This window comes from Acanthopagrus latus, chromosome 22 (genome assembly GCF_904848185.1).
Source record: "Acanthopagrus latus isolate v.2019 chromosome 22, fAcaLat1.1, whole genome shotgun sequence".
Classification (NCBI taxonomy): domain Eukaryota; kingdom Metazoa; phylum Chordata; class Actinopteri; order Spariformes; family Sparidae; genus Acanthopagrus; species Acanthopagrus latus.
Window position 1 is genome coordinate 11,464,468 of NC_051060.1, and position 20,080 is coordinate 11,484,547.

Genomic DNA, 20,080 nt, shown 5'->3' on the forward strand with positions numbered 1-20,080 from the left:
GGGCTTTACTTTGGACAAAGTCTTACGAAACAGAGAGCTGAGATCTAATCGTTATCTGTTTGGAAAACTCCGGGTATGAAAAACATTTGGGGAGCCGCGGCTGAACATTTATTCTCTTTAACCGAACTAAAACCCAAAAACCTGCGCAGCTTTCTGTTAATCTAAATTAGATCTCTGGTGCCACCGACTATCCTCCAAGTGTGGTTCTCCCGACTTAAAATGCACTCAGACAGCAGGCGGAGCTTTGACGATGTTTACTCTTCCTTCAGTACAAATAAGGAACTAGTCGACAAAACATAAACAAGTTCTTCGTCGTCAGGTGTTAACCGCAGCCATAACAAAGTCCCCTGTTGATAAATACCAATTAGCTCAGACTTTTAAAAAAGATAAATAGGAAAACAAAAACAAAAACAAAACAAAAAAAATAAACTAAAGCATCGTGATTTTCATTTTAATAAGAACACCAGCAATTAAAGCTACAAAGAAGTCTACAAGGTAAATTCATGACGTTGAGGCAGTCAATTAAATGCTTCTGAGGGCTGGGAAAGCAAATGTGCTGATGTGAGAAAGCCTTGAAATGTCTGTTTTCTGTTGGGAGGGTTTGATGGAGCTGGTGATGGAGATGTACACCGTGACTGGAGAGCAGTCCATGAGGCCCAGCTGTGTGGGCTACGGGATGGCCCGGTTGGGTCTCTTTGGAGGGGGAGGGGGCATGAGCTCAGAGTCTGGGTCCGGCGGGTGCTTCCGGTTCTGGGCTTGGACTGCCTGAGCGCAGCGGTCCACGTACTCCAGGAGGATTTCCTTCGTGACGGGCTCTCGGATGCTTTTACACACAGCTGGGGAGAGAGGGAACAAATTCACACACATACATACACACACACACAGAAGAAAGGAAGGAAGTTACTACAGAGATGGTGATAGATTCAAGTGGAACACAGTTTGTTTATTTTAACACAGGCAAGAAAAAAAATACACCTTACAAATAAATAAAGAGCCATGGTTTCAAAATATTACCGCTACCACCTTCAGTGATTTTTATATGTTTTCTAGAATCCTGGTCATGAGTCTTATCCTGGATCATGACATTTTTACACAACATGAGAAACCTGGTTCTTCATGTCCATATCTTCTGCCTGCAGGCGTGTCGTAGGGTGTAAACATGCCACAGTATCGTTTTTTCATTTTGACTACTCCACAGGAGATCTAGTAAAAGGTCTCCTGACACTGAGATAAGCCGTTTACATGCCTCTTAGCTACAGCTGCTGAATCTGTCATCATGTCGTTGATGGTGGACGGGACATTTTTCAGTTATTTTTTTATTATACTTTTCCTTTTCTTTGTTTGTTTAAATCCATATCCACGTATCCATCGTATTTGTACATAGTGGGTGTTTAGATATATGCTTGTATTTATTGTATGTGTGAGTACATGCAGTAATGGTGTGTGTGAGGGGTTATCAATATATTTAAATATGGGTAAGTTGAATTTGTGCCATTTAACTTGTAACTTCAATACATGACTCGGTGTCATAAGAAGCTTAAGACTACAAAGGCAATAGTTGTTGGGTTAGGGTTGGTTTGTTTGTTTTCCTTTTCTTCTTTCCTGACATGTGCTGAAGTTTCTGTTGATGACTTTATGTGAAAGTAGAATTTTTGCTGCAGATGCTGACAGTTGGCTGTCTTGTTAACGCACTCTCACAGTCTTTTATTTCATTAGTTTCATGCCAAGCTGAGACTTTGTTGACGACTTGGAAAATTATCTTTTAACCTGACAAACATCAGACGTGTGATTCACGACACAGTTCAGACAGGATCTCTCCCGTTCACTCCCATACAAAGTTTTTCGAAAATAAGGCCCCAGAGGAAACCAGAAGGGTCGGGACTGCGGACATTTCGGATATTTGACATTGTAGACTGCGATGCTACCTAGGAATAGCAACAGTCACTAAGGGGATGAGGCTCAGCCAATCAGCACGCTCATGACTGTGCCATGAACAAAAGGAGGAGTTAGTTTTCTAAGGAGCTCATTGAGTTGTTATCAGCTGGAGGAGAAATGCTGTGCTATCTGTCTAGATCTTAGATAAAAGGTTCTTTTGCCATCTGGGCACCAAGGCTGCACAAACAGCCTGCCTGAGGATCTAAAGCTCAATAACTCAGGTCTATCTTTTCTATCTTCTTCTATCAGTTCAATTCATCTTTAAACGTATCTCCTCTCGCTTGTGCTTCATGTTTTATTGGCTCTATTTGGACTTTTTATGTGCCTCTTCTCACAGCACTGTAAAGTCAGCGTTTAGATAAGTGCTACACAAACGAGCTTTATTGCCGCGCTAAACTAATATTTTTGCATTTATTCTCAGCTTCTTGTTCTTCTCCATTTGTTTCCTCAAGAAGCCGTTATTGCTTTGCAATGATCTTATGTGAGAGCATCTGAAAAATATGTTTTCGAGAGTTTAGATCCATGTAATGTTCTGAACTGGGTAAATGTTTTTGAACTGGGTAAATAAATTTACATTCCAGGAAATACTGAAATACAGTTCGGTTCCTGAATCTGAAGACCATTACATTTAAAAGTAAAGTAAGTAAGTAAACTGGTATCATGGTACTAATACCAAACAGATTATAAGATCTATCTTAAGAAATTCAGATGATGCTCCCATTTAAACACAATTCACATTTTTGCAGCCCGACAGTAATGATGACTCTACTGCAGCTCTGCTTTAGTACCTTGAGGGCTTAACCACCTTTTTTATGATGTTTCTAAAGCAGGAATAATTGTTTTCTTGCTGCTTGTGGCAGTGGAACAATCTGTAAGCATATTATCATAATCCCACCGTGGAAGCAAAGTTTTAATGGGGGACAGGTCAGTAAACAGCTTATTTACACATCAAGCAGACAGCATTAGCATTCATTTAGACTTTCAAGCCACCTGACAAGAAGTCAATAGTCATTCTAGTTTCAGCTCAAGTTTTGATCACCAACAAATCCTGAGGGACATATCCCTTAGCTCCACTAGCTCACCGGCTAGTTGCTTACCACGCCTGTCTGGCAGCAATTCATGGATCTTGATGAAAACTGTTTTTGGTGTGCTCCAAATGAAATCCAGATCTAGCTGGGCTGTGGCGGAGGGATGGGCTCAACAGAGAGTGACATTCTTGTTTCGTTCATCATCCATCTTAAGAACTTTATCTGTTCTTAACGCTTAATGTAGCCTAATCTGATTTAATATCGGAAATAAATCCAGTCAGAGGTTACAGCAGTTTTCTATTGGAAAAACACATTTAATATATTATCAATTAATCAACTGATAATCAATTGTTAAGACAGCCGACTATCAGTTCAAGAAATTGCTTGAAATTTGTATCTAAAGACACGTTTCTTGAATTTTGCAGATACTGTTTGCTTTACTCGAGGTAAAGAGGTAAGCAAAACATCGCATCCTAAATCGCTGAAAAGAGCGTTCTGGGCATGAAATACAAGGCCAGACTGCCTTGTGTGCACGCTTAATGGCAAGTACGCAGCAGAACGTCTGCCCGTCCACACTCGAACACAATCTCTCGCGACACAGATATCAAACCAAGACGGAAAGGCTGATGTGAAGTCATGGAATTAATAACACAAATAGATCAAATGAGCTTATCGCAGCCTGACTGGTTGTTGTTTACCCAGATAACGACAAAGACAGAGGAAACGGTGAGATATTAAAAAAAACAAAAAGAAAATGCATGACAAGGTCTCACCCATCGCTGTGTCGTAGGAGTTGGGGAAGCTCTTGTCCACCCGCTGCCTCATGAACACCCAGGTGTTGTTGGCGAAGGTGCACTCGATGATCTTGTTGTCGTACTGTTTCAGCTCTTTTGTGGCCTGCGCAGACAGAGATGAAAGGACACAGATGGTTTGATGGTTGTTACGACACACGGACTGAATGAGTGTAATTTCATTTATTTCTGCTGCCATCACCGCCTGCGGAAATTACAAACCCTCTAATGTTTTTTTTTTTTTTTTTTGCCACATTCAGAAGCCATGACGGTCTGATCTACTCCATGGAAGTCACATTATCGTAACAGTTCTCTGAGACACGCTGCTGCGTTTATGAATACCAATAACTGTCAATGACTGGCATGTGTAACTGTAGTTTAACCAACGTGATATGCAAATCATCTTCGCCATCACGACTTGTCATTCGAATACTTTCATCAGCAGTTAAAGGGTAACATTAAACTTCAGGCAGAGGGCAACATTTAGACGGCTGAAAGGATTTACAAAAGTGGAAATGTAGCCTACAAAGACTTCTGTGTTAAAATGCAACAAATTGGCAGCTCGACATGATGAATTATGTTGATTCAGGCAGCAGAGGCATTTGACTAGAGGAAATACATCTGCCGGTTTAACATTTTCACCTTTTTTAATGGGGAGAGGAAGAAAAAAAAGAAAGAAAAAAGAAACAGGCATTACGCCGGTATTTTTCTTTAAATTGCCAAGAAAAAAATGACATTCTGGCTTTCTACAAATGGAACCGAGAAGTCACGCTTTTGAATCCCATTAACCTTTGAGGAGTCAAACATCATGTAATGTGGTGATTAAACTGCACAAAGCCTTGCCAGGACGGTGAGGAGTAATGTGAGGGCGGCAACAAGCATCCATCACTTTCATTAATACAGTATAATTAGCCAATTAATCCTCACGGCTCACTCTCGTTTCCAATGTTTAGTCCTACTTTTTGAGTTCCCCCCTGACCCTGAAGAATGAGTTGCAAGGAAATTAACAAGCGCTCAAGAGCCGCAAACGTTATCAGTTGTCATCGTTGATGTTTATGTACACAGATGCAACCAGACATTTTCAACATGTCGTCAGCTATGGTGATTCCTCTTGTGTTACTTTGGTAATCCTGTTATTATTATTACAAGGTAATGAAGCAGTGTTGATGACTTGATTGAAAGTGCAAAGATGAGAAGGAATTGCAAGCGTCCACACTTGTCTACCTCCATCAGATAAATGGTATCGTGATGACAGCAGGATTGTCACGGTACCGCAAGAGAGATCACTCTGTTTGTGAATCTTTGTCCATCTCATGATCTGATTCCAATTCTTCATCGATTTCCACTGAGTTGCCATCACATGACTTAAGGATGGGACCCTGGTCAAGTTATGACAAATACAGCCCCAATAAATCAGCAGCGAGGGGTCCTTGAGTTAAGATTATGTCGTCAAACCACCTTTTCAAAGATCAAAAATGAACTTTCATGCTGGGAATCAGAGGGTATAAAGGATAAGAGCTATGAAAGGGATTTTTTTTGCTTCAAGTCATTTACAACAGAAGTCACTTCAATCCGACATTTTTAAAATATTCCTATTTACAAATATATTCAGCCAAGTATGCTTTGTGTAAAAGAACAGGATGGAGGTGATAATGGAAAGGTAGGGAGTCCATCTTTGCAAATATTTAAGAGTCGAGGTTTTATCTATAATAAGTAAACAAAATAAAATGTACTTTTTTGTTGCAGTGCTGCCTTAATATTTGGTGTACTTAGTGACACAGTACGAGTGTCTGCACCTTCGTGATGCAGCCCCTCAACAAAGCAGTGCAACAGTTCCAGCTCCTCCTACGACACTACACAGGATCACTGACTTATTACATCATACTCTGTTTGGAAAACAAAATCAACTCTACACACTGGGCACACTGCAACATAGTTGAAGTATATGAAAATGGCACACATTACCGAAGATCAAGCATGAGTCAAAGAAGACATTTGAGCATCTGTTGTTTATTTGTCCAGGGACTGTGTCTCACTGAGAGGATTCTCGAGACTTGGAAAATGCAAATCCTCGAGCTGCCGAAGAGCAAAAAGTGCAACAGGGAGACTGGAATGCAACGTTTGGCTTTGAAAAGAAACTATGAATACAGTGACTTAAGTCATTATCAAGTGTTCTTCTGTGATTTTTCAACCTGACCTCACACAGAAAGAGCCTGTCCGTGTATTCACTGCACTGACATGTTTGTGCACAGACTCAAGATAAAGAGGCCGACCTCCAAGGTCACAGAGTGAACATCATTGCCAGGAGCGCTACAATGTTTGGCAAGATGCTAAATACAAAGTAGGAGCTCGTGTGATCCTGGAGTATGGGGCATCTGGGCTCACAGTGGGGGTCCACATCACACAGGAAGCAAAGAAAGTGTGTGGGGAAGGAAGGCAGAGTGGGAGGGAGAGAACACCAGTTACTGGATTTCAGTTAACGACCTTGACGAATTGTAACTCATGACTAATTAGTCACTGCGATTATTTCAAAATTCAGATTCATCTCCTCAACCTCTGACTCTGATGTCGGTCTGAAGACAGAACCTCAGTAAGACTAACTGTACATCAAACGTGTCTTCATTTAGAGGAGAGCAGCAGATGAACCGAAGGAGCGACAGAATCTCTGAGCTTTTCCTAAAGCTCGACACAGACGGCTGCCAGAGAACTGTGCAGGGCAGTACAAGCAGGCAGGACGCTCTGCTGCAGGCTGGGATCTCTTCCTGCTGGTGAAGGGTGACATGTTGGCTGCCATTTTTCATCACCACTTGGTACTTAATCCGTCCAAATCTCTCTCATTATGGCAGCACACGTGTGCCACCCGTTAGCAGGGACTTTGGCGGTCAAAGTCTTTATCAGCCAGTGTTGCACTGCTGCAGAACAGTCGTGTCTGCATGTCTACACCAATTATGGTCGCTTCAGATTTAGAAATTACAAACTACCAACAAGAATAAAGAGATGCTGCTCTTTAGTCCTGTTTTTTTCCACCCGCTACTACTGTTGTGACTCCTGACAACGACACCCAAACACGAGAACGAGACTCTTCACCACTGGGAACAACTGAACACATATGATGACAATTTTGTCACGAAGTAAAGCAGAAACTGAGAACAAAGGAAACAACTGAAGATTACTGAGAGTATAGAGCATGTGACCTGCTTTTTTATCAGACGCTGGGATCTGCTGTACTCATACACTGCGCTTCAGCTTCTTACAGGAATTTGGGAGAGACAGCGACACGGATGAACATGAACTCAAAGTCTGCAATTTCCTCGAATTGCTGTTTTGTTTTCCCAGATGCGGCTCTCCGACTGACCCCATCCTTGTTTTATTCGAGACTTAATCAGAACCCGCCCGCAGGTCTGCGACACCGCAGCACTCGGGTCCGTTTTAATAACAAGAATCCAGATGAAAGAATATATAAGTGGGGAGAGGATATAAGATGCAAGAGTATGAACATGAGAAGAAAGCTCCCTCAGAGGGAACAACACAGCTGATGGACAGTATCGCAACTAATGTTCAATCTTTAATATGCTTTCCAACAGAATTCATTACATGCCCTCTGTGCATCGATATCAGCTCCGACGAAAGAATAACGAACTCAACTGAGTGCGTCAGCGAGCCAGTCGTACAGCGAAAATGTTCGAACATGTTCTGCTACCTTCAACGTAGTTATCAGGGCCAATTACAGCTTTGTGTGGCCTCTAATAGCTGTCAGAGAACAAACAAATGAGAGTCCAACGACGTCCAGTGGCTCCTCATGAACCCATTATCCGACGTCAGCGCCGGGTCTCTGGTGAATCTGTATAATACCGGTCATTATCCCACGCGTTCACATTGACTGTCGCGTCACATCTGAGGAGTTCTCTGAGGAGGAAACACTGTCTGGTCTGTCAGTTGAACAAAGCACAACGAAGGTGGGGGAAAAAGCTGCACGCGGAGATGTGATTTTTACCTTCCAAACTTTCAACCGATTGGTTTGTTTTGTTTGTGCCGTGTGATTGAGCGTTTTTACGTGGGAAGAACATTCAATTACTCTGAAGCCCACATCTCATGTAATTTACAAAAGCTGTTGGCAAAACAAATTATGAAAAACGAACGGAAAACAGAAAAGCTTCACAAATATTATGACTGCTGCTGATTAAAGAGGAGTCAAATTGTTGTAACTCCCGCTTAATGATGCATATGGAGTTGTACAAATTGGGAGGGGGAGAAAAAAAAAACAAACAAAAAAAAAGCAGTCACAGGCATTTCAGCAGCCAGCAGGTGCACACGGCTGAACTCTCACACCTTCATCAAAGTGGCTGGTCTTTGACAGAGAGCTGCTCTTATCTCAGTCTCTGGTGACTGGATCTGTCAGGCACCATTCAAGTTATTTATGATTAATAAGCAGGCCACACGGAGCTCTGCACAGGGAGCCGACTCCATGAAGTGGTAAAACTGAACCTTAAATGGAGAATGAATAGTCATTACTTTTAATGGGCTTGAGCTAATTCCACCCTTTTCTAGAAGTCAAAATTGTAATGCAGCAAACCAGATGGACCAAAACCTTCAGTATTAGTCCTTTTTCGTAGGCAATTAGTGGATTATCATAACTGTGATTTCATTTTTCTAGCTTCAGGCATCAGTTCTACTGTTCTGATAATATGGTACTCGACAAGTGACCAGACATGACGCAAAGAAGTTGACATTTTTGCAAGATTGGCTACGACTGTCACCATGTTCATTGTCTGCGGCTACGTCCAGACTACTACGTGCGTACGCCAAAGTTCAGCAGCCCTTTAAGGACCCTTTTGGAAATACTGCTGAGTTTGAAAACTTCTGGGTTGCGTTTTAATGTGGGCGTGCAGAAACGGCGACATCTCGGAAACGGCGACATTGACAATCACGTCAGACGCCACGTTCCCTTTCCTGATTCGTGCATGCGACAGTTGGCATGTCACTGCGTAGTTATCAGTGATCAGTTTAGGGCGAGGCCAAGAGGAACCAGTGCCTGATGGGATGGTTATATCAATGAAGTTGTGGTTTGTGAGGCGTGGTGAGGGCATGTCTGCATGCGGAAGGAGTAACAACAAAAATGAGCACAGTCACAGAGGCAGCACGTTGGATTACTTGAGTGACGGAGGGAAAACCACAAATGAATTTGGACGGATGGATTTGTTTTTATGCATCAATGTTTAAAAGTCTGCTTGTGTGTTACAGCTTCGGATTGCTCGCATTCAGTTGTGTGCCTGACTGATCATTTCTGTGATTACATTCTTGGATTTGTTATGGGGAAGAGATCTTAAATGAAAATGAAGATATTACCTTGCATGAACACAAGTCTCACAATGGTACATATACATATTAAAGTTCACTCACAAACAGGTACTGCCATGTCGTTATCACTAAACACACCTAAAGACATAATCGCTGCCAAAAGATTTTCAGCTGCTCTGCTCTTTCCCAACACTGGTTCTTTAGGAAAGGCTGAGCTGATAGATCATCATGAAAGCTCCCTTCCAAAATTCATTTTAGTAATTCCCTGTAGGTACCAAGAGAGTAAGGAATTACAACAATAAGGAGCTAAATTTGAAGAATTGAGACAATAAAACACGTTTTCATGAGGAAGGCGACATTTTTCTAGGTAAAGAAACAGTTTTGGTTCGATTTCTTTTTCTTTTTTTCCAATCACGAGTCTGATGCTTCACTGGATGATCATCAAATTACATGTAATCAACGCGCCGACGTCACTAACAACCCCACAAGCAAGGCAATGAATATCAGAGCTACTATTCTGTGTTGGACTGCAGGGCACACATACACAGACTGCAGACGTGGCACTACATGAAAAAATCTACCGGGAACATTATTCAGCCGGCCAAAAACCACAAGTCACACGTGTTCTCAGTTGGCATGTCATTACCATTTTTGTTATCATATTCACCCTTGGACTGACTGTAAAAACGCATTTCCTGACAAAAACAGCAAAACGAATGCTGACAGAAGACGACCCCAGGGCTGCTGCTTTTGTTCAGGCTCCCACAGAGGAGCTTAGAGACAGAGTAGCAAACACAGACTCTTATCTTGTTCAGTTACAGAGCCTAGGGCTGATACATGAGAACTGCCACAATACCACAGGGAACAGAACCACTCATTTATTGGGTATCTGAACCATGACTGTGACTAATGAGAGGCCTACACATACTAAGAGTTTTAGTCAATTTAGTTGAATTTAGTCAAAGTGGATGATCTACACATACTGTAATAGCATTACAGAAATCTACATCAAAATAGAGACATGAGAACAAATGCAATAATTCTGTCGTGTCGCTTCTCAACCTGTTCTCCACTTCAGATGAGTGAATTCCTATAACAGATTCACAGAGGTGATGTGCTTGTTAGTGTGGAGGGCACTTGACTTGAGTCTGCGTTACTGCGGGTCGGAGGTCTGACGATGCTGAGTGTGATGCCGTACAGAACGGCGCTGTGTTCAAACAGACGACAGGGAAATCAATCTCACCAAGTTAAGTGCAGCCGTCAGATGCCTCTCTAACAGTGAAGTATTATCAAGGACAAAACATAGCACAGCTAAACACGGTCAGTTTAAAGCAAAAGCAAGGCTGCAGACAACAGTTATTTTCATTACTAAATCATCTGTTGATTATTTTCATGTTTTATTAATAAATCACTGGTCTATAAACAGCTTGCTATTTCTGACAATAATACAAAGAGGCAGAGAAGATGGATCAAACTAACTAATTTTTTCCAAAAATAAAAAATACTGTTTGATGAGGGGTTTTGGAGTTAGTTGAGGATATGATCATACTTACAAAAGTTAATTTAAGGAAAGAACAAATAATAGATACGATGATATCTGGACAATCTAACGTTTGTTGCCTTGATAGTCCACAATTTGCTGTTCACACCACAAAGGAGACAAGAATTAGCTTGCTCGCGTGCCATTTCCAAACTTTACTGCATGTTTGGTGGTTGTCTGGTGTTTATGAGTGGTGGAGCTGATACAGTCAATTGTGGGCTGTATTTTCCCCAGTAAACAACCCAACCTCTTCAGCTGTCCTAAGCTGCAGTGTCTCTAGGCTAGCTAGCGGACCAGGCTGGCCCAGAGACACTCTGTAGGATGAGTGACCCTGAGAGGAGCAGCAGAAGAACTGCTGAGATTTGTACTTCAGGGCCACCGTGTGTCACCTGGTGTAAACAACTGAAATATGTACGTAGTGTGGCATCTCTACATGCTTAGTGAAAAGCATGACATTTTAAAAACACATGATTCGCCAGTGTGAAACATCTGTGTGGGAAGTGTTAAGTTTCAGTGACATAAACAAGTGTAGAAGCAATTGGTATCAATTAGCAAATGATACTGTTATGATGATCAACAGTGCGTGTGTTGCACTGATGAGATATTATGCACATATTCTGATTGTATCAAGAAAATAACTAAATACGGACATAGTGTTAAGTTTTACATTAAATTAAAAAAAAAAGATTAGAAAAATGTATTTCTTACAATAGCTTGGTTAGACACTATTTGAGTGTTGGTGAGTGAAAAGACTAAACTGAACCGCAATGAATATTTCATGTCTCACTGCAACAGATGAAGATAAAAAAACAGTTCATTCTTGGCAGCTACACACTCAGCCTTACCCGTGCAACAAAACTAAATCTTGTGTTGTGCTAAAGGGAGGCTGAAAGGGAGCACAGGGGGCCTTTGACTTGCTGGCGCGAGGATGAATTCAACAAGACAACACATTTATTTTTCTCACCTTCATATTTGCAAAGGGCCTGTCATAGTTGCCGACGTAGAGCAAGCCGACAGTCTGCGGAAGCAGCCTAGAAAGACAAAAAGATCATGGTTAACATCCACAACACCTTCAGCCTCAGAGAGTATTTGAGTGGTGACAACGGTGCAAAGGAATCACTACACGGCATTCATTTTCCAGCTAGTAACAGAACAGCAGAGATGTGAGATTACACCTCTCTGAGCCCTTCTGTCTCTCTGTGAAGCTCGATGTTTCTAAACTTCTAGATCACAGTATGAGCACATTCAGAGTCAATAATCATCATGTGGAGCATATACATAGAGATTGAACACAGTCACAGGCATTTCACAGCACTGTGAGCCCTCAGCACAGTTTATTTAGAATATATTAGTGTTTATATGTACCCAGGATTCATACAGCTTTTTCAGAGTGCATTCAAGAACTTTAAAGTAGACTCAAGTTATTTAATTCTATTCTCAAGCAAGTCCCGAGTCACTTTTCCTTGGGCAGGTCAAGTCAAGCCACAGATTGTGGCAGATCTACACTGAAAACAAAATAAACACAGACAGGTAATTTCAGTCATCTTGCCTCTCGTTTAGTCAAGTCACAAGACTTCAAATACCAAGTCTCATCTCATTTCAACAGTGACTGGAGCCCACATTTCTGCTTTCAAGGTACCAAAACCATACATGTGTAGACTAGTAAAGCCTTTCCCATCAGGTCTCAACTTAAAAATGCTGTTTTTTTTTTTTTACCATATTCCTTCATAACCACATCAATCAATGTATACTGTTACTTAGTTTATTGTATGTTTTTGTCCTGATCATTTACTGTGTATGATCATTGGATTGTTCATTACCATCACTTTTTTTTTTGTTTTGAGTGATTCTGTGGATTAAACACTAGATTATTTTTTGAGGGGTATTTTCAAAGTCAAGCATTATTCTGAACCTTTTTACACCTCCCGATGACATTTCCAAACTTATGTGCAATCCTTGTGGTACCACAGTCTTGTGTATGTCTCTCAGTACTCTGAGCGTGTGCAGTATTTGCGTCTCATCCCGGAGATCACGCCCAACAGATGTCTTAATCACACACTGCTATTTACCTCCCTCCACCAAAAACACCCCCATGTGCCCTTTGTTATTTCCAGACACTATGTCTGCCCTTTTGTGTACCATGCCTACACGACCGCCGGTACCGGTCTCATATGAGTTAAACATTTTTAGAACGGAAATAAAGGGGGCTAAACTGACGGCAAAACAACAGTGCATTTGCGTAGTCGTTCAGAGATTTCAGGAGACCATGTTTCCATCCGCCCGAGCCCCCTCCTGCGTAATGATAGCTAGCACGAGCAGGAAGGAAGCGGCAGTAGACATTAGGAGAGCCAAATAGCCATGCAGTGATGGACATGTCCACTCTAGCATGGGTTCTATTAATAATCTAGTGTGTTGTGTGTCAAACGCGACAACAAGGGAATTGGACCGATCACGAGACAGTTATCAAAAACATCACTAAGATAAATGAGACTTTACAGAAGGGAATGGAATAGATGAGAAAACAGATGAGAGTATATGCAAGTGCCTCAGGAAAATAGACTTGTGCTGAGACTCCTGCCGTCTCACTCCAACTTCACTTCTTTCATTATTTAATTTCAGATGAATAAAAAAAAAGAGAGAGAGAAAGAGATAGCATAACAACACAGATAAAAATAGAATGCAACACAAGGGTTTTGTTAGAGTAATCAAGATGCTGTTAAATGTCACTGCTTCCTTCGAACAGCGTGAAATCAGACCCGTATTACCTAACAGCTGGAGCAATGAGTTGAATTAGTTATAAATCCACAGAGGCAAAAAACCTTGGAAAAACAACTTTGTATGGTGAAACAAAGAGGTGGCCAAGGTGCAAATAAACATAAAAATACTTTATGACGCAGGCTGGAGGAAGACAGTAAAATGTGACAAATGTGTGTTATCAACTCACTGCCTCAATATAAACACACCTGATGAAGTATATGATATTCTATATTATGTATGCTTATGTATCATTACCATCAACATGGGAAATGTGGTTCATTTAGAAATGCCACATGTACTGCCTTGTGATGATGTAAAATGAATAATTCACCTAAAATATAAATTCAAGCTGCTCAAGGATTTGAAGCACCAGTATGTATCCATCATACTCATGTGTAATGTTTGCTAAAGTCTACAGTGCCCTGCCGTTTGAGGCCATCACTAGATGTCAGGAGGCGGCTGTAGCTCGGGAGGTAGAGCGGGTTGTCTAGTAATCGGAAGGTTGCTGGTTCAAACCCCCAGATCCCAAAACTGTATGATGAGCAGTTGGCACCTTGCATGACAGCCTCTACCATCAGTGTATGAGTGACACGTGTTGTAAAGTGCTCTGAGCGGTGAGTAGACTGGAAAAGTGCTACAGAAACACAAGACTACACTCAAAAATCCAATGTTCACTTCTCTTTTCTTTCTTCGGAGGAAATAATAGGTAAATGAGTCGTAAAATATGATGGTACCTCTCAGTGACATTGGGTGTGTCTGAAGAAAACTTTTGTATGTATTCGGGGGATCAAAATGATTTGCTTCCCACACACAGATCAAAATGGATGGGATCATTGTAAACTTAAGTTGAAGCATCAAAGGAGACATATTATGCTCATTTTCAGGTTTATAGTTGAATTTTGGGCGACTGCTAGAATAGGATCACATGCTTTAAAGTTCAAAAAATACATCCGATTTCTCTTACTGTAGCTCTGTATTCCTCCTCTGTCTGAAATGCTCTGTTTCAGCTCCTGTCTTTTTTAGACCCCCTGTCTGAATAGAATCCCAGTCTGCTCTTATTGGTCAGCTCACACATGCATGAGCCAGCACCACTAACAACAACAGAGCAGCTTAGCTCAATTTAGGTATAAGGTAGGTATAAATAATGTCAATGTGTGACATGGTGACAAAGTGTGATGTCACAAAGGTGGGGCGAGCGAAGAGGCATTCAAGAAGTACAGCAGTACAAAATATTGTCCACAGTCTTCTCAAAATATGCTGACAGAGTAGCGATTAGGACATTCTGCAAATTAATATGGATATCCCGAATAATAATTTAGACTGTGAACACAGGCCAAGTAAGAATTTAACAGTGGAGCAGTTAGACATTAAATTCCACGATATGTGCATGCTGGAGTTCAGGCTACACTCTCCCTGTGATAATGTGCCAACTGTAGACAGCCGGGTCAGCCGAGCACAAATTCCAGAAATCTTTGTGTCCGCACAGAGAAATCCATTCACGGGGTTCAGAGTCTAAAGACAGACTCCGTGTGTGTTCTGCAGGATCTTTAATGTTTGCGCTGACAGCTGAAACGCTGCGAGCAGAGGCACTCTTGACATTTCACATCCACTTTCTCTGAATTACCCGCTAGTTTCTTACACAAATCCTTCTCTGCAGCAGCTAAAAAACACCCGTGCCAGTTGTTTGCATCTTACGATCAACACTGAAGAAATAATTTGGCTCAAATCAAACTTATGATGACATGCAGCCTCCGTGATGGTTTGAATGTCAATGTCACCCATGGCGACGCAGTCGAGAAAAAAAAATAAAACCAAAGAGCGTTTCTCACATGTTGTTTGCTCAACTTGCCTGGGGATGGATCCTTTGCACAAAATATGGATTGGGATGGTGTAATGACATTTGAGTCAGCAGAGGAGAGAAACCAGTAACAAGATGCCTGGAAGCCGGCCTCTAGAGAGCCAATCCAAACCAGTCAGATAGTACCATTTTCATCTTCTGGCTCTTCAAACTCACGACACAGCTAATGAATGATGACGTTACCGTTAGTCATGATCTCTTCAGAAAGAATGCTGGCTCAAATGATCTGTAATTCAAGCTACCTATATGATACACTCAAGACTGTTCAGTTACACAACTAGGAGTGGCTCAGGGATGCTTCAGCTTTCCCTTTTTTCTCATGTCTTCCTGCTGTACAATAAGCACTGTCTGTCTCAGTGCTCGCTCTCAGTGTAGGTAATAAAACTTGCAAGGTTTTATGCCTCTGTGGCACACAAAGACGTGTTCAAGGATTGACTGTGTGGGCTGATGAATAAACAGTTGTTACCTTCTTAGATGTCTGTCCATCTCTCTCTCTCTCTCTCTCTCACTCACACACACACACACACACACACTCCATCTCAGACAGCAACCAGAGAGAGATCTGAATACCTACACCAAGACAGAGAGGTCTGTTGAATGCGCCTCCGCCAGCAGAATCCATCTTTTGGGGAATTATCTGAACATTTTCAAACGGCAACAGTATTCGTCTGTGTCCTCCCACGCACAGGGAGGAGTCAAGATGCTGACTAGCTGGCCTGCTGGCTGGCTTTGGAGTAGAATGAGTGGCTGTGCCCTGCTGTGCTCCTCTCAGTCTGTTGTTGGTGATTGGTTGCAGGCTCATGGCTACAAAGCTGGGACAGTCACTAAGGTCACCTGGCTCTCAGAGGAAAAGGCAGCATGACCAGAATTCTCACTGCTTTTGGTCTGTTTGCCTTCACTCAGACAATACTCACACTCTGAGCTGGAGGAAAAGCACACAAAGCAAAGAGACGTGCATTGTGCCGTGCACTCAGAAAGCAAAAAGCAAAAATATGGAGTCTTCAGTCCTGCTGGCTGCACTGTGAGATTGCCCAGGTCATTGTACAACTGCAATACTCACATGGTGATTTTTCGAAAGGAATAATGTTTACCATGTTATTTCATTTTATTTCATTGTGTTAGGATGCTAAAATTGGCAAATTAGCACTTAACAAGTACAACTGAAGCTGATGAAGCTTTGAAGGTATCAAAATGTTGGATGAATAAAAATGTGATATTAGATCAAAAGGGGTCATCAGAGTGCAAAATCATCCTGAGGGGAACATTAATGTCTGTACTGGTGGTGGTCATCGATCAAAAATCACAAGTGTGAAAGTCATGGCGGCACTGGCAGCAACATCTAAGGATCTCTGAGAAAAAACGGCTGAAAATCCATTAAATATTTGTTGCTATTTTTCACAAGGTAAGTGAAAAATGTACTTTAAGCAGCTGGTTGTTCTAGAGGAAGAGAGTTATGATTTAGGCTCTGGAGACCATTTACTGTTCCAAAGTTCATGGCAGGTTGTTACCAGCTGGTGGCGCTACAGAAATACTAACAATAACAGGAGTCATCTTCTGGGGACGACAAATGTCTGTGCAAAAAATATAAAGGTCATCTGTACAAAAGCTGTTGAGATATCGTAGTGTCGATCACTGTAGTTTGACTCACTGGATGCTGACTGTGGGTATAAGCTGACCATCTCAGGCCCCCCCGCAACACGCGCTTGTCTAGGGGGAGGAAAAAGGGCTCGTCATGGGCAGTTGCAAGATGTCACCGCTGTCAGCTTGGAGGTGCGGTAGTTGATGGAAAAGCAAATCCAGATGGCACGGTTTGACTTGACGCAGCCAAAAATTTAAGACGAAAAGCCCCATATTTCACAAGGTCACCGTCGCTTCATCCTGGGCTTAGCGCTGCTTGGAAAATTGTGATGGTGGCTTAAAGAAATAGAAATGACCCAGAGTGTTGTTTTTCCCAATAGCAGAATGACAATAGGTGTGGCGATCCAGCGCGGCGGAGTTCTGGTCTATTAATGTAAGATTAGGACCAAAATGACTAACTGATAGATGTTCATTACAATCCCAAGAGCCACAACATGAGCATGGCTAAAAGTTGGAATCTTTCACACTGGACACAAAGTGGTTTTCTTTTTATCAATCAGTTACAAAATGTGCAGCATCAAACTTTAACGCAACTAGTTTCTAATTCATATCTGAGACACAAACACATGCACAGGCTGTAATAACCTGCAGGAGTCAATTGTCTTTCCAAGAATAGGATTGGTTTTCTGCAGCGTTCCAATGTTTACCAGGATAAGGGGCGAGGATGAGCACCAGTGGGTCTGAATAATTTATGTTGCAGAGGATAATAAGCATAGAGTCTCAGAAAAAAGGGAAGGGCAGTGGCGTTTTTCTTTGCACACAAAAGTCACACAAACCAAAACATAACACTTCAGGGATTGGAGACAAAAGACCTCGAAAGCAATTATGGTGAGCAAAATGAACTTTTGCGCACTATGACAACGTTACTGTAGGAGGAATTGAACCCAGAGGCAGAAAGGAAAAGATGGGGCGGTAAAGAAAAGATTAACGTCAAAGCAATTTGCTGGATTTCTTTGAATCAGAGCATGCTTATGACGCCGACACACATAGCAACCCGACATGTTTGTGTGTGTGCGAGTGCTCCAGTGTGTCACAAAATGATAGGTGCCATTAGATTCAACAGGCAGAGCGTTTCCCCGGCAACGACGACTTACCCCTCTCCTCCGACTTTGGTGATCTTGAGGCGAAAGTCCACAGAGTTCAGGTTGGGGGGCTTCCACTTGAGGATGTCATCACACCTCCCGGCCTTATATCTCTGCGGAGACACCAAATCGCGAGAAATTAAACGGGGGAGCAGTTGTTTAATTTTGTCAACCCATCACTCTGCAGATGGCTGAGTAATTTGCGAGCTGAGTAGAATTTTTAAGCAACAGTCACAGTTAATGATCCTCATACAAATTAGGCTCCATTATGACACACTGTTGGTATCTAACTATCTAAAGCAGCAAGACATGAAAATGAATTGATCTTAATTCAAAAATGAGTCTCTTGGTACCGACAACATCATGAAATGCAAACAACGAAAAGGGCGCTCATTGAAGAAATCAGCTCAAGAGCTCCACATTTAAAATGAAATGATTACAAGGAGACGGTTTAATGGTGGGAGCACACAAATAGATCTGTGAACAGGTTACAGGCTGAGAAATTATGATTCAACATGATTCCATTTTTCACATCACTACTGCTTTCGAATGCGCAGCAACATATGACACAACCAAACAACGCACTTTGATTATTTATGCATGCCTGACATTTCAGAGGACATGAGACAGGTCCACTGGAACATGAGAAATGTAAAGGCATGACGGGTGGAGGCGGGAACAGATGATCAGACTCAGTCACTGTCAGGTTGCCCGGTAACAGAAGTCTGCTCCAAGGGAATGTGTTGAAAAGGAGACAGGATTCCTCAGGAGAACCTGCGCTGTCATAGCTCAGGACCAAATAAGGGGTTCCTGGCCCCACCCACGTGTGGCCCCTTGGCAGGACTTTAAAAAATAACTTGAAATCATCATCTGCAGGGAGAAACATACCGCCACTTGTCAGAAAATCTACTCTACTCCTCCACACAAGGCCTGGTGTCTGAGTTTGGCAAGATGTTGGACCTGCTGAATTGCATGAAAATGTTACAGCATGACAAGCTTTCAAATGCTTTTTAGTCATTTCAGGGTCAAGCCCAGTACAATTGTACAATTCTGCTGCCTACATTTTACATCTGTTGTCAAAGTTCAGTGTCACTGCAGAACACAATGGGCTTTGTAAGGTTGAAACCATGGGAACTGTCCACTGTTGTCTAAACCTGTCTTAAGGTACATGTGTTTATATCCATAAAATTGTCAAAGACTAGTTCTTTTTAAAGGGAATACACATACAGCTATCTTATTTTATAATGTAAGGCCTTCTAAAAACCCACTTAAGCCATATGTAACCAAAAATGCTTCATCTCTGAGTTGTAGTGTTGGTTGTTTGTTTATTGTACCTGCTGTTATGACTGGGGTTTGTGGAGAGGGCCGGCAGGTTAACTAAATGATTTTCTTCAAAAAAAAGGTATCAACATATTGACATTTATGATTCCAAAGAATCATGTCTGTCTCTGTTAGGGACTATTTTTTTTATAGTGAACTGAGAGACCATCACATGGTGAAAATAAAATCATCTGAAGCATGATATCAGCAAAACCAAGAGCAGGTGGGAGACTACAATGCTCCAAATATGAATGTAGCTGCAAAGAATCTTCACACACACACACACAACCTGGCAGCACAGAGCACAGAAGATCTATACAATCACAATGGTGTCAAGTCAGTAAATTGACTACACTTATGTAGCGTTTTTTCTAGTCTTACTTCCCAAAGAGCTTAACAACACAAGCCAGCATTCATCCACAGAAAAGAAGATCTATATAGCACAATCATCACAGTTTCAAGGTGGGCACCCAAGATAAGTAAATGAACAGCATTTAGTGTTTATAGCAGTTTTCTAGTCTTAACGAGTGCTCAAAGTCCTTTACAACACAAGCCAGCATTCACCAATTCACACACACATTCAAACATTGGAGGCAGATGCCACCATGCAAAGTGCCACCTGCTCATAAAGAGCAGTAACCATTCAAACACTCTCACACACCGATGGCGATGCTTTCAGAAGCAATTTCAGGTTTAGTATTCACACGCAGACAGCTCTACCCCTGAGCGACAACTGCCCACCAATTCAGTATTCGACCAAAAATTAAACACAGTCAGAATTTCTCCTTCTGTTCCTGAGTTATGGCGGCCATCTGTTGGTGGGGATGGACAAA

At 41.9% G+C, this 20,080-nt stretch overlaps 1 protein-coding gene across 1 annotated transcript in view; it reads right to left on the minus strand.

Moving 5' to 3' along the window:
- Window positions 1-239: 239 nt before the first annotated feature.
- Window positions 240-20,080, minus strand: part of rngtt (RNA guanylyltransferase and 5'-phosphatase) — a 97,378-nt gene continuing 77,537 nt past the window's right edge. The window contains exons 13-16 of the mRNA XM_037086750.1: window positions 17,940-18,040; window positions 11,557-11,623; window positions 3,737-3,860; window positions 240-836 (exon numbers count right to left, since the gene is read on the minus strand). Coding sequence (XP_036942645.1) covers window positions 670-836; window positions 3,737-3,860; window positions 11,557-11,623; window positions 17,940-18,040 — 459 coding nt within the window. The 3' untranslated portion in view covers window positions 240-669. The remainder of the gene's footprint in view (window positions 837-3,736; window positions 3,861-11,556; window positions 11,624-17,939; window positions 18,041-20,080) is intronic.